The sequence below is a fragment of the Protopterus annectens genome, chromosome 5.part0 (assembly GCF_019279795.1).
Source record: "Protopterus annectens isolate FY-2018-M chromosome 5.part0, PAN1.0, whole genome shotgun sequence".
NCBI classification, from domain to species: Eukaryota; Metazoa; Chordata; order Ceratodontiformes; family Protopteridae; genus Protopterus; species Protopterus annectens.
This window is the reverse complement of record NC_056735.1, coordinates 10,906,408-10,920,562: the sequence shown is the minus strand read 5'-3', so window position 1 is coordinate 10,920,562 and position 14,155 is coordinate 10,906,408. Positions and strand designations below refer to the sequence as shown.

General features: G+C 43.7%; 1 protein-coding gene across 1 annotated transcript in view; it reads right to left on the bottom strand.

The window, feature by feature from the left end:
- Window positions 1-560: 560 nt before the first annotated feature.
- YJU2 (YJU2 splicing factor homolog) overlaps window positions 561-14,155 on the bottom strand; it is a 484,871-nt gene continuing 471,276 nt past the window's right edge. Inside the window, exon 8 of the mRNA XM_044072064.1 lies at window positions 561-1,708. Within this exon, the coding sequence (XP_043927999.1) occupies window positions 1,563-1,708 (146 nt within the window). The 3' untranslated portion in view covers window positions 561-1,562. The remainder of the gene's footprint in view (window positions 1,709-14,155) is intronic.

Below are 14,155 nucleotides of genomic sequence, written 5' to 3'. Positions count from 1 at the left end.
TTCAAAAAGGGGCAGGAACTGACTAAGGTGTGTAATTTTGCTTAGGTTATATGAGATATAGCAATATATTTGAAGTACAACATTCATTAATGCTAATTTAATACAATTTGATTACTTTTGTTTAAATGTAAATTTGCCTGTATCATAAGTGATGCTTCAATAAAGGTGTTTAAAAGAATAGTTAGCCAAGGAATATGAATTAAATATCCAAATGATAGGTACTTTTCCCAAAGGCAATAAGCAAGACAGTCCATTTTCACCAGATCAACTTCTAGTGAAATTACAGCATTTGTCACTGGAAACATTGGTGTATATCCTGTAACTGTATGCAGAGGCATACATGTGCTGTACTCACATACACTTAAATATGCTAGCAGATCATCAGTAGTCTCCTTTACCTGTCAATCATCTCTGAGTCAGTGACACAGCATATCCTGTGACTGTATGCAGAGGCATACATGTGCTGTACTCACACATACTTACATATGCTAGCAGATCATCGGTAGTCTCCTTTACCTGTCACAATCATCTCTGAGTCAGTGACACAGCAGAAGCAGAACATTTATTTACTTATATTTATTTCCCAGTGTAGTATACTGACCACCAATGGCCAACTGCACGTACATCCAGGGAGAATACACCCACAGATAAATACAAATAGTAAATACAGTCTGAAAAAATAGTAAACTAAACAAGAAAACAGGTTCTGATGAATAGTTAGAACAGCAGCATCAGAACAAGATCATAAGGTATAAGAAATATAAGCAAGGGGAATACAACAGTAGAAAAAGTCAAAGCATAAGCAGCATTTGATTGGGTGGGAGAGGTTATGTGCTACGGCCTGGTGTAAACTACCCGCAGAAAGATTTGTTTTGAAAATAAAATTTAAACTGCCTACAGAGTGTAGGACAGGAAGACAAGACTTTGAGGTCAGATGAGAGGGATACCCACACTTTGGGGGCAAAGGCTAAGAAAGTATGGTTGGTGAGTGAAGTTTGACTTATTCCATCCAGCACTGCAGTGATTTATTATAACAGATGACCTTGCCCAGTGGTGGAATGCAACAAGCATTAATAAGGGCAGGGAGCCATAGGAAAACACAGGTGGTACAGTACAGATTTTAAGGCTTCACATACATTTTTACTTCCTTTTCCCATGAAACAAATAAATACTTTTTGGTGTAATGAAAGACAGAGCTCTACAACAAAATTACTGCAAAACATTGTGTATGTTGACTATAAAGAGCCTCATATCTCCAAATCTCTGTAGCTGCCGCATGTAGTTTTAATGACTGTAAAGCTCCTGTGTTCTCTAGAAGTTCCAGTACAAAGCTGTCTGCTGCCGTGGAACATGCAGTCTTTAATAACTTCACCTGTTTTTAACAGATGCTTAACTTATTAACATAGAAAACCAGACAAATTACGACATTTTCTCTGAAGATGGTCTTCTCATGACCCTGTACAAAGACTTGTGCTGTTGCTCTAAATGCAGAGTGAAAAGTCTGAACATAAGTATGGCAGCTTGATGCTCCAGTACAACATCCTAGAAACACCAGAAAGAGTTCAGTCACTGCTGCTGCTCTCGCTGTCTGAATAAGCTCCCAGCTGGCTGAGTGATGAAGCTACACTGGATGATGGCATCAACACGGGCTGTGCTTTGGAGCCTGCCGAGTTACTTCTGAAAACATCCATGTTCTGACTGCTAGTACCTGAAGAAAGGGGGAAGATTATTAATTTTATACATATATAAAAAATCCATTAATTTCTGTACTCACTGTTCCTTGAAATATAACCACTACATGGCTAACCCTTACTTAAGCAACATGGAAATTTGAATGTTAATCTGAATAGAACTTTACGCACAGTAGATCTTATAGTTAGATGTGCACACCTACAACAAAGCAGTGTTAATCAATGCATCCTAAAGTACAGCTGTGTACACTTACCATAAATGTAGATGTTCAAGTGTATTCACTGTTGCAGTCATTACATTTGACTTAGTATTTCTGCATCATTTGCTGTCGCTTGAGGACTGACATCAGGCCGTCAGTGGTATAAAGGAAGGCAGCCGATGCCATTACATCAGTTTTTCTTGCCCTAACCTGTCAGGAGCCCCCAAAGTAGGAGGCCAGGTTCTGGGGGAAGAACCCCACCAATGGAAAATAAATACCAATATGTACCATGTAAGGAGAGGAGAACAACAAGGAAGAAGGGTAACAAAAGGAAATAAAAAAATGGGGATGGAGGGAGGGAAACCAGCAGCAAATACACTCGAATATCTACATTTATGATAAGTGTACACAATTGTACTATGTTCTTCGTGTTTCACTGTTGCAGTCATCACATTTGGGTAGATTCCCAAAGCTGAGGAAATGGGTGGAGGCAGTCAAGGAAGCTAGGGGCTGGCTAGAATGCCCTGCAAGACTGCAGAGGCAAACCCTGTCCTGGATTTGGAGAAGAGAGGCAGGTGGTAATGCTTGGTAAAAGTGTGAACAGATGTCCAGATGGCAGCCTCCAGGATGTCACTGGTGGGGACTCCTCTGAGGAAAGCTGCAGAGGCGGAGGCTGCTCTAGTGGGGTGTGACCTGACCCCATTGGGGGGAGGCTTACCATGCTGTTTGTAGCAGAAATGCATGCAGTGTGTTATCCATTTAGAAATGGTTTGCTTGGAGATGGCTTTGCCTTCTGCCCCTGTAGTAAAGCTAAACAGCAATTGATCAGACTTTCTGAAGGGTTTAGTCCTGCCAACATAGTATCTGAGCGGTCTGTGCACATCTAGAGAGTGCAGAATCCTTTCCCCTTGTTTTGGGGATTAGGAAAGAAGGTGGGCAGATGAATGGAATGGTTGAGAGCCACACTGGACACCACCTTGGGCATGAAGGATGGGTTAGTTCTGAGGAATACCCTGTCTGCATGGAAGATGATGAAAGGTTCCACAGCCATGAGTGCTTGCAGCTCAGAGACTCTCCTGGTTGAAGTGATGGCCAGAAGGAAGGCTGTCTTCCAGGAGAGAAATTTTAGCTCTGCAAAAGAAGCTGGTTCGAAAGGAGGAAGGTGAGCTTTTCCATTACAAAGTTAAGGTCCCAAGCTGGTGTTGGTGCCCTTCTGGGGAGGGGGGGGGTCTCAAGTTGCTAGCCGCTCTGAGGAACTGTTTAATCAAAGGGTGTATGAAAAGAGGCAGCTCAGTGGGAAAATGAGCAGAAACAGCAGAGGCATGAATTTTTATAGAGGAGAAAGAGAGACCACTGTGTAGTAGGTCAGCTAAGTAATCCAGGATGAGAGGGATGGAGGGCTGTGTCACACTGGCCCCCTTAGCCTGGATCCAGGTGCAGATCCTTTTCCATTTATCTGCATAAGATTTTCAGGTGCTAGGGCGCCTCACGGATAACACCCAGAACCTGTTAACTGAGGATGGCAGATTGGTCCTGGTTTAGGGTATAAGCCAAGCTGCCAAACTGAGTGTCTGCAATTGGGGGTGCATGAATTCCCTTTCCTCTGGGTTAGGAGGTTGGGAATCTGAGGAAGATGCCATGGAGACAGCGGGGACAGGCTGCGAGGCAAGGGGTAACAGTGCTGTCGGGGTCAGTCTGGAGCTACAAGAATGGTCCTGGGTTTTTCCTCCCTTATTTTGAGCAGTACCCTGGCGATGAGTGGTAGGGGAGGAAAGGCACAGACTGAGAGGTTGGCCCAAGGGAAGGCCAGGGCATCCACTTTCCAAGATGCTCCCTGGTGCAGAATTTGCTGAGCTGATGGTTGATGTGAGAGGCAAAGAGATCGACCTTTGGGGGTTCCCCATTTCTGAGTTATTAGAAAGAAGGTACTTCTGTTGAGCTGCCACTAGTGTGGGCCCAAAAGCTTTCTGCTTAATTGGTCTGCCAGGGAGTTGACAGAGCCTGGTAGGTATTGTGCTAACAGGTGTAGTTGCATGGAAGAGCCTGTGAGCCAAAGGGTCATGGCCAGTCTGCACAGAGGGTAGGAGTAAGTCCCTCCCTGCTTGTTGATATACTACATCACTGTGGTGTCTGTTTTGATCAGGAGAACCCCAGAAGAGAGAAGGGGTTTAAAAGCTATCAAGGTCTGCTGCACCATCATCTCCTTTTCACTGATGTGCAGGGGGATTTGCTGTGGGCTCCATTGGCCCTGTATGCACCTGCCGTCCAGGTGTGCACGCCAAATGTAGTCTGATGCATCTGAGTTGAGGGTATGGGTGGTGGGGTGTGGGGAGAAGGGCAGTCCTTTGTTGAGGGAGCAGGCTGTTGCCCACCAAAGAAATTCCTTTCTCAGGGCAAGGAATAACAGGTAGAAGAATTTCCAGGTCTTGAGAGTGTTGACACCACAGGCTGTTAAGGTACCATTGAAGTATCCTCATATGCAGTCTGGCATATGGAATGAAAAGTATGCAAGACGCCATGAACCCCAGGACTTGAAGGATTTTCCTTGCAGAAAGCTGAGGCCTGGTGGCCAGTTGAGAGAAGTAAGCTGACAGGAAAATTTGTTTCTCTGGTGTAAGGTATGCCATCTGGGATACTGTGTACAGGCTTGCTTCCAGGAAGGTTATCCTTTGGGTGGGCACCTGTTTGGATTTCTTTTTGTTGACTGTGTACCTTAGGGAGGTTAGTAGGCTCGTTACAAAGGCCAGGTGTTTGAGCAGCTTTTCCTGTCTGTTTGCCTGAATAAGGCAGTCGCCTACGTAGGAGTAAATGTGAATATTTCTTTGTCTGCAAAAGGCAATGGCCAGAACCAGACATTTTGTGAAAACTCTAGGAGCAGCAGATAAGCCAAAGGGAGGTGGAGAGAACTGAAAGTGGTGAGATCCTGCACTGAAGCAGAGATATAGTCTGCATGATTCCCTGATGGGAATGTGGAGGTAGGCCTCTTTTAGGTGGCTAGTCAAGCATCCTTGGAGAGCATGGGTAGCAGCTGCTGGAGGATGAGCATTCTGAATTTTGAGATCACTAGGAAGGCGTTTAGAATGAATAGATCGAGGATGGGGAGCCAAGTGCCCTCTTTTCTGGGCACCAGAAAAAGTCTGGAGTAGAAGCCTTCCTCTATCTGTTCTGCAGGAACATGCTCTACTGCCCTCAAAGAGAGCAAGGAACGGATTTGCTTTTGAGCCTCTGCCCACTGATTTGGTGGTAGATCTGGGAACCCTTTTGGGATTGGAAGGGTATGGAAGGAGAAGTTGAATCCCTGAGATTGCATGTTCAGAACCCATTAGTCCTTGGTAATGGTGGCCCAGGTGCTTGAGTGAGAGGAGAGTTTTCCTCCTAGGGGTACGTGAAGGTGGGCAGTGGAGAGGTCGGAAGGAGGTGAGTCATTATGATTTCTTACCATAAGGGGGTGGCTTAGAACTCCCTGGTTTTGAAGAAGAGGTAGTCCACTGCTTAGATCTCTGCATTCCCTGGGGCTGCTGTTTGGGGGGGGAGGTCTGTTTCCACAGGGCCTAGGCTAGCCTCATAAATGGAGAGGGGTTGCATGTCTTCATAGTCAGATGCATCAGATTCATCTGACTCTTGTTCAGACAAAACTACTAGAGACAGATCTCTTTTCCTTTTTGAGGGGGTGGCTTGGCTTCCCCTAATCAGAATGATAAGGTCTTCCGCCATTTTAAGCATTTGAGAATGAGGCAAGGTAGCAGGTGCCTGAGAGTGGGTAGTCGTTTTTTTGGGAGTGGTTCAAACACTGGGTCTAAGGAACTTGGTTGTTTTCGAAAGAATGGTAGTCGTGAAAGAAGGCGTCGGTTTGTGTCAAGATTCGGCGGTGAGAAGGACTTCCTCGAAAGCTGTTGCCTGCTCAGCGGCTCCAGAACCATCAAAGGTAGAGACGGACCACAGGATCCTTAGAAGAAGAAGGGTTCTGAGGCATACCAGACTCCGAAAGGGTCTCAGTAGCGGCCTGTGAATCAACAGAAGTGGGCATCAGGGGCTGCGAAAGTGCCTCACTGAGTACTGGAGGACTGACTAGCTTAATGGAAGCATCGTTGGAAGGTTTGGACCTGTGCAGTCTGTCTCTGTCTTTATTTTTACACTTTTTCGGAAGATCTGCTTTTGGATGGCTTACTAAAGCCATATCAAAATTTGAGGACTGTAAATGAAAATATCTGGCTACAATAAGGGCCTGACGATGGATAGTTCTGGTGTTAAAGCACAGAAGCGACAACGGGTGATGCCATAGTCTGGGCCTAGACAAGTGATGCAGTAAGAGTGGAAGTCTCGGTGTGGTATTTGCTTTCCACAGGCGAGACAATTATTACCTTTTTCTGACATTGATTAGTGCAAGAAAAAAGGATCCCCAATGGGGTACCTAGCTTTAGAAGACTTCAACTTCAGTTCGGAAACGAAAACTCAGGTATCGGCTGACCGACACTCGTGCGAACTGCTTCTGCTTTGGGCTCCACGGCAAGAAAGACTGATGTAATGGCGTCTGCTTCCTTCTTTTATAATACTGACGACCTAACGTCAGTCCTCAAGCGACAACAACCGACACAGAAATATTAAGTCTCTGGTATTTGGGCTGGCCGAGGGCTACCCTGGCAGGGATAACCCAAATATGATGACTGCAACAGTGAAACACAAAGAACATCAGCAATAACTAGATCTTGTTGGATAACTACGATGGTATAAGTTTCATGGTATCAGGACAAACTTTAGCTTGGGTGACGTATGAGGGTGATACAGAGGTCTATTTTCATAACAATGGCTCTAAGATTATCATACCACAGTGTAAGCTAAGGCAGCCATCTGTATACAAGAAGAATAAGATCATTTTTTCAAGAGGAGGGACACTACAATCTGTGTTCATCGTGTTACACTGCTGCAGTCATTACACTTGGGTAGAATCCCAAAGCTAAGGTTGGGTGGCTGGTCTATAAAGAGTTAGGATTGGCTATGAGGCCCTGCAGAACTGCAGTGGCAAATCCTGCTCTGGATTTAGAGTAAAGAGGCAAGTGGTAATGTCTGGTAAAGGTATGCACTGAACTCCAAGTTGCAGCCTCCAACATTTTCTTGGTTGGTACTCCTCTGAGAAAGGCTGTTGAAGTGGTTGTTGCTCTGGTAGAATGTGGCCTAATGTTATTAGGGACTGATTTTCCATGCTGTGTGCAGCAGTAACGAATACAGTGTCCTATCCATTTGGAGATAGTCTGCTTTGAGATAGCCTTGCCCTGTGATCCTGCAGCATATGCTCAGTTTTCCTGAAAGCTTTTGTTTTGTCCAAGTAGAAGCGTAGCTGCCTGTGTATGTCCAAAGAGTGCAGAAGTTTCTCCCCTTTATTCTGGGGGTTTGGATAAAAAGTTGGCAAATGGATGGTTTGGTTAAGAGCCACACTAGATACCACCTTTGGCATAAAGGTAGGGTTTGTCCTTAAAGAAACCCTGTCCTGTTGAAAAATTATAAAAGGTTCCACTGCCATTAATGCCTGTAGCTCTGAGACTCTTCGTGCTGAAGTTACTGCCAGGAGCAGAGCTGCTTTCCATGATAAAAATGTTAGATCGGCTGTATTGGCTGGCTCAAAAGATGGCAGGGTCAGCTTTTCCAAAACAAAATTGAGGTCCCAAGTTGGTGTTGGTGCTCTCTGGGGCGGTCTTATGTTTTTAGCCCCTCTGAGGTACTGCTTTAGCAAGGGATGAGAGAATAAAGGAGGATCCGTGTTGTAATGTGCTGAAATGGCAGAGGCGTGGATCTTAATTGATGAGAAGGATAGGCCTTTGTCCAGCATCTCAGTTAAGCATTGTAAAATCTGAAGAATGTTTGGGACAAGAGGGTCAAGGCTTTGAGCCTGGTTCCAGGCACAGAATCTCTTCCATTTTTCTGAGTAAGATTTCCTGGTGCTAGGCCTCCTGGCCTCCAAAATGACATCCATAACAGCTTTAGAGAGAGGTGTTGCCTGTTTAACTAATGAATCTGCCATTTAGCCAGGTTTAGGGTTTTGAGCTGACCGTACAGGATCTGATTGTTTTGTTGAGTCAGAAGGTGTGAAATTTGAGGCAAAATCCAGGGTGGGCCTTGAGCTAAGTTCTTTAAGATTGGGTACCAGTGCTGGCGTGGCCAGTCTGGAGCAATCAGGATCATCTGTGTTTTTTTTGTCTGGCTTTTAGGAGTACCTTTGAAAGGAGAGGCAGTGGTGGGAAGGCATAAACTTTTAGGCTTTTCCAGCTGAACGAAAGAGCATCCACTTTCCATGCTTGTGTGTGGTAAGTCCTTGTGCAGAATTTTTGTAGTTGGCAATTCAGTGGGGAGGCAAAAAGATCCATGTCTAGGCATCCCCATTTTTGCATTACCATGCTGAAGATTTGTGGATTCAATTTCCATTCGTGAGGGTCCATAATATTTCTGCTTAGATTGTCTGCCAGAGTATTTTTCTTTCCTGGCAGGAATTGTGCTTGCAGATGAACTTGATAAGTTAGAGCTGTGTTCCACAAGGTCATGGCTTGCCTGCATAGGGGATAAGAATGAGTGCCCACTTGCTTGTTTATGTACCACATTACTGTGGTGTTGTCTGTCTTTAATAATAATTGTCCTGGATGCAGAAGGTCCTTGAAAGCTGTTAGGGCATTTTGAACAGCCAACATCTCTTTTTGATTGATGTGAAGATGCATTTGGTCTGTGGTCCACTTGCCCTGAATACATTTTCCTGCCATGTGTGCTCCCCAGGCGTAATCCGAAGCATCTGCTGTTAGAGTCTGCCTGGCTGTGGGTAGAGTGAAAGGCTGACCCTTGTTTAGGTGACATGCCTGTGCCCACCACTGAAACTCCTGTTGTAGGCAGGGAATTATTTATATTACTGCTTCTAAACTGTGAGAGTGTTGAGTCCAAACACTTTTTAGGTACCATTGTAATTTTCTCATATGCAGTCTGGCATATGGAATTAGTAGTATGCAGGATGCCATGAATACCAGGGCCTGCAGAATTTTTCTTGCAGGGAGATGGGACTTTTTTGCCAGTAATTGAAAATATTGAGTCAGTTGTCCTTGTTTGTCTTGCGTGAGATAAGCCATCTGGGCCATTGTATTTAAGCTGGCACCCAGGAATATTATCTGTTGTGAGGGCACTAGTTTTGACTTCTTTTCGTTTACTGTGTACCCTAGAGAAATTAGCAACCTTTTTACAAATGCCAGACGCTTTAGAAGATTGTCCTTTGTCTCTGCTTGAATGAGGCAGTCGTCCAGGTATGGATATATTTGAATTCCTTTTTGTCTGCAAAATGCAATTACTGGTGCCAGGTACTTTGTAAAGACCCTGGGCGCAGCATATAAGCCAAAGGGCAGTGCAGAGAATTGGTAGTGCATTGTACCAGCTTTGAACCTGAGGTATCTTCTGCAATTTTGTCTGATAGGGACATGCAGATATGCCTCTTTGAGGTCCAGAGTAACAAGCCAAGCCTTCTTGCCCAGCATGGGAAGAAGCTACTGTAGTGTCAACATTTTGAATTTCGGAACATCCAGGTAAGTATTTAGAGTTGAAAGGTCTAGTATGGGTCTTCAGGCTTTGTCCTTTCTGGGGACCAGGAAGAGTCTGGAGTAAAATCTTTGTCCTTGTTCCTGCTGTGGTACTTTCTGAATAGCTCTCATGTCCATGAGGGCTGAAATTTGTTTTTGAGCCTCTGTCCATAGATTTTGTGGCAGGTTTGGCATTCCTTTTAGCCTTGGTAAAGTGTGAAAGTGGAACCTGTAACCGTGAGACACAATACTCAGAACCCATTTGTCTTGGGTGATTGTTTGCCAATTTTGAGAAAAAAAGTGCTAGTTTTCCCCCGAAGGGGGCTGCCAAAAGGGAAGTGCTTGGCATACGACAGGGAAGTCATTGGGACTGTTTCCTGTAAGGTTGAGACTTGTCCTCACCTCCTTTTGGGGTTGAGGTACCCCACTGTCGTTGTCTGTTAGAGCCTTGGGGTTGAGATCTGCCTCTTGGGCGTCTGTATCTGCCTCTCTGTGGCCTGTCTGACACTGGAAAGGACCAATTCTTTGTAGGCCAATTTCTGCTAAATCGAGGTGGCTGTACCTGTAAGAAATCTTTGAATGTTTGCATAGATTTAGCTTTATCCTCCATTTTCTTTAACACCTCTTCTGCCTTAACACCAAACAAGGTATCATGCTGTAAAGGAGCATTCAATAATTTTGCCTTAATATGGTCAGGTAAACTTTGTTCTTTTAACCAAGCATTTCTTCGAATCACAGAACCTGTAACTGCGGCTCTACAAGAGGCCTCTAAAGAATCAAAACCACATTGCAGAGTATGTTTTCCCACCTGTTCAACTGCATGCAGTAAATCCTGCATTTCTTTATAGTGAGGAGCTTCCGAGCTTGCAAGCATTTTCTGTTTTAACTGAGCCATTAAATATTGTTGGTACTTAAGCATGTGAAACTGGCAATTTAAAGCCCTTACTGCTAAAGTTGCAGAAGTGTAAACTTTCTTCCCCCAACTATCCAATGCTCTAGAATCTCTGTCAGAGGGGACTGGATTTTTTGCAATGGAAGCCTTAACCCCTTTGGGACCCTGGGAAATAGTTTCTGGATCAGCAGAAGGGTTTTTATAAAGAAACTTGTGAGAGTCAGGGGCTCTATAATACCTACCTGGCTTGGCTGGTGCAGGGGGCAAAGAATCAGGAGATAAGCTGGATTCAGAGAACACATCATCCACAATATCTAACACAGGCGGAATAGCCAGGGGCCTGTGCTGAGGCAATAAAAGGAAGTCCCTGAGTATTTTCTTGGATTCTGAATAATCCTGACTTTCCCAATGGAAATGCTCCCTCATGGTATGTAAAGTTTCCCCAAAAGAGTAATCCTCAGGAGGAGAGGCTAAAGGGATAGATTCTTCAGCATCAGAGTCCTCATAGGGGGGGTAAAGAGTATCCCTGGTCTGAAGAGGAATCAGAGGAAATGGAAACCTGATCAGAGGAATCATAGTCCGTATACTGCCTAGGCCTTTTCTCAGGAGGGGGATGGGAACCCCTGACTAGAGTAATGAGGTCTTCGGCCATTTTAAGCATCTGTTTCTTAGGCATGGAGGACTGTCCAGGAGAATGCTGTACTTGCTTCTTTGTCTTTAATGGTGTTTTTGTGTCTTGGCTGCTTTAATGGTAAGTTGTGAAGGTCTGAAAACACCCTCAGAAGCCGATGCCTGCTCAGCGGCTCTAGACCCATCTGAGGGATTAGTTTCCGTAGGCCCAATACCTTGAGATTCCAGAGGCCTAGTTGTCTCCACGTGGGAGTCGGAGGCGGCCTGTGGCTCTGAGGCAGCGGGTGTCAGGGGCTGCAAAAGTGCCTCACTGAGAACCGTCGAACCGGCGACTGGCCTAGAAGAGGCTTCGTCGTGAGTTTTGGACCTCGGATGCCTGTCTTTATCCTTGTATTTGCGTTTTTTAAGAATTGGGGTAGTCGGTTGATCCGACGGCATAGTATAATTGAACCTTCGGCCAAAGTAGTGCAAAGCAAAATCAAAATGTCGTTTTATAGTGCGTTTGTTAACTCTAGCACAAAACCGACAACTAGTGACATTGTGATCAGGGCCTAGGCATGGAATACAGTAAGAGTGGAAGTCCTTATGAGGTATTTGCTTCCCACAAGAAATACAATTATTAACTTTTTCTGACATCGGTCTGAGGCAAGAAAAAAGTTTCCCCAACGGGGTACTTAGCTTTATTGAAGACTTCGATCTGAAATTCGACTTCGAATATCTCAGGAGTCGGCCGACCGGCACTTGCGAAGTGCTTCTGCTTTGGGCACCGCGCGGCAAGAAAGACTGAAGAAAATGGCGTCGGATGCATCTTATATACCCCTGGCGCACTGACGTCAGGGAAGAAGCGACAGCAACCGACGCCGGACCAAGACTTTGGAACTCTGGCCGACTGAGGGACTGCCTGACGGCAGGATAACCCAAGTGTAATGACTGCAGCAGTGTAACACGATAAACATCAGCACCTGCTTCAGCACAACATCCCACTATTTTTCATTAGGTTTGGTAAGCTTACCTTCTCTCCTGGTGAAGAAAGCACTAAAAGACTTTAGTCCACTAACTCTCCCTCCCTTATAGAGTTCAGTGAAAACACACAGTGGTGTGTGCACAACATCATTTTGTGGGGATTGAGATGGTTGTACCTGGTGACAGCAGCAGCAAACTCGAACAGCAACCTGAATCAGGTTGTAAGCTGCAGATGTCTGCACTCAGTACAGGGAGGTACAAAATGGGAAGGCCAAATCAAAGGGATCCACATTACCAGGTACTCCTCAAAGGTGTCACACATGTCAATACCATGGGTAACAAACGGGTCATGATAGGGATGTCAGCAGGTAAGGGGCATACAGTAAACTTATTATGCAAAACAAAAATTCAGTAACAATGTATGGAAAGCATACAATTTTATTTAGTTCTTTGAAAAAACTGTCTGTTTTGATCATCTTGGTCAGCTGTGCAGTCCATTCTCTAAATTTATTCCTTTTATTTCACAGTCTTACATCTGTCTGTGTTCAAATTCCAAGAGCATGCTTAACATGGCAAAATCAACTTTTATTTTTAGAAAAAGTGTTTGCATGCATCCTTGTGCATGCGAACACACCTTTTTTTAAATAAAAGTTAATATCTAGTTGTTTATTTAGAAAAATGTAATTAAAAAAAGCTTTCAAACATGGAAATCCAAGACACTCCTGCCACATTTACTGCATAAATATTAACAGCTGGCAAGAGGCATGTATTTCACTTTGGGGGCCAAGTTTAATTACAAAGCACTGCCATGACTACATACCTGTGGAATGATTATTTAGCTGCTAACCAATAATGTTTCGTAGTATGTAGTCATGGCAGTATATTACAATTAAAGTTGGCCCCCAAAGTGATGGCTACACTTCCTGCCGACATAGTAATATTAATGCTATTTATGCCATAAATGTGTGAGGAGTGTCTTAGACTTTTGTGTTCAGAAGCTTTTCTTAAATTGCATTTTTCTAAACAAATGGCTAGAAATCAACTTTTATTTTTACAGAAAAAGTATTTGTATGCACAAAGATGCATGCAAACACTTTTTTTATGTAAAAATCATCAGTGATTTCACTTTGTGAAACATTTTTTTAAATTTATTTATTATTTTACATTTGTTTACTGGGCTAGTCCAAATGGACATGTGTCCTTTTTCAGTGGAGGCCCGGGGAGACAAGTCCCAAGTCATAAAATAATAGTAACAGTACCACATGTTAACAATTTAAAGGATTTCACAATAAGAAAGAAAAATAAATAAAACAGTGTTAGACATTGTTACCATAGATATAACATCAAAGTAGAACTTATAATCATCATCATAATAATAAAGACAATAAAACAATGTTAGACATTACAACTACAGAATATAATGCCTAGTAGGGCATATAGTTATGTACAAAGTATAATCAATATGCAGAAATATTTCCATTTAAATTACAGTTGATATATACACATAATTGTCAGTGAGGTACAAAGAGCATTCAGTTTTTAGTTTCAAGAACTGGTCATAAATCCTTTAAGTAAGGGTTAGAAGGTGTGTTAGTAGACAAGAGTGGTATGTGGAAGTGTGCTATCCTGGGGAGGCAACAAGGGTAGAGCCAGGAGTTTGCAATGTATGTTTTTAGGTGTATTTTGAACTGTTTAGATGAGGGAATGGTCGCTATTGAGTTTGGTAGGGCATTCCAGAGCTTTGATGTATAGTTGGAGAAAAGGGATTCTCCCGCTGAGTTCTTTGCTTTAGTAACATGTAGTAGAAGTTTATTGTCGGAGGGATCCTAAAGCTGAGTAAGGCTGAATGAGGTCTTTCAGGGCTGGTGTTATATTTGGGTGGTGGAGAATTCTATGGGCTAAGGTTAGCTGATTAAAGTGTAGGAGTTGCGGGAGTTTAAGCCTATTGAGCTGTTTAAGAGATAAGCAGTGATGTGACTTGTAAGATGTGTTGGTGGCAAATTTAGAGATTTTATTGTAACAAACTTCCAGTTTAGCAAGGTCAGTTTTACGCAGGTTGGATAGGACTGGGGATGCATAGAGAAGTATAGATAGCAGGTGGGTTCTGGCAATGGTTACTTTTGTGGTGTGTGTTAGAAATTACTTATTCCTATATAGGAGGCCAAGTTTTTTTATGTACTTTTTTTGATGGTTTGAACTATATGGAGATAAAATTTTAGGTTGTTGTCGATTATG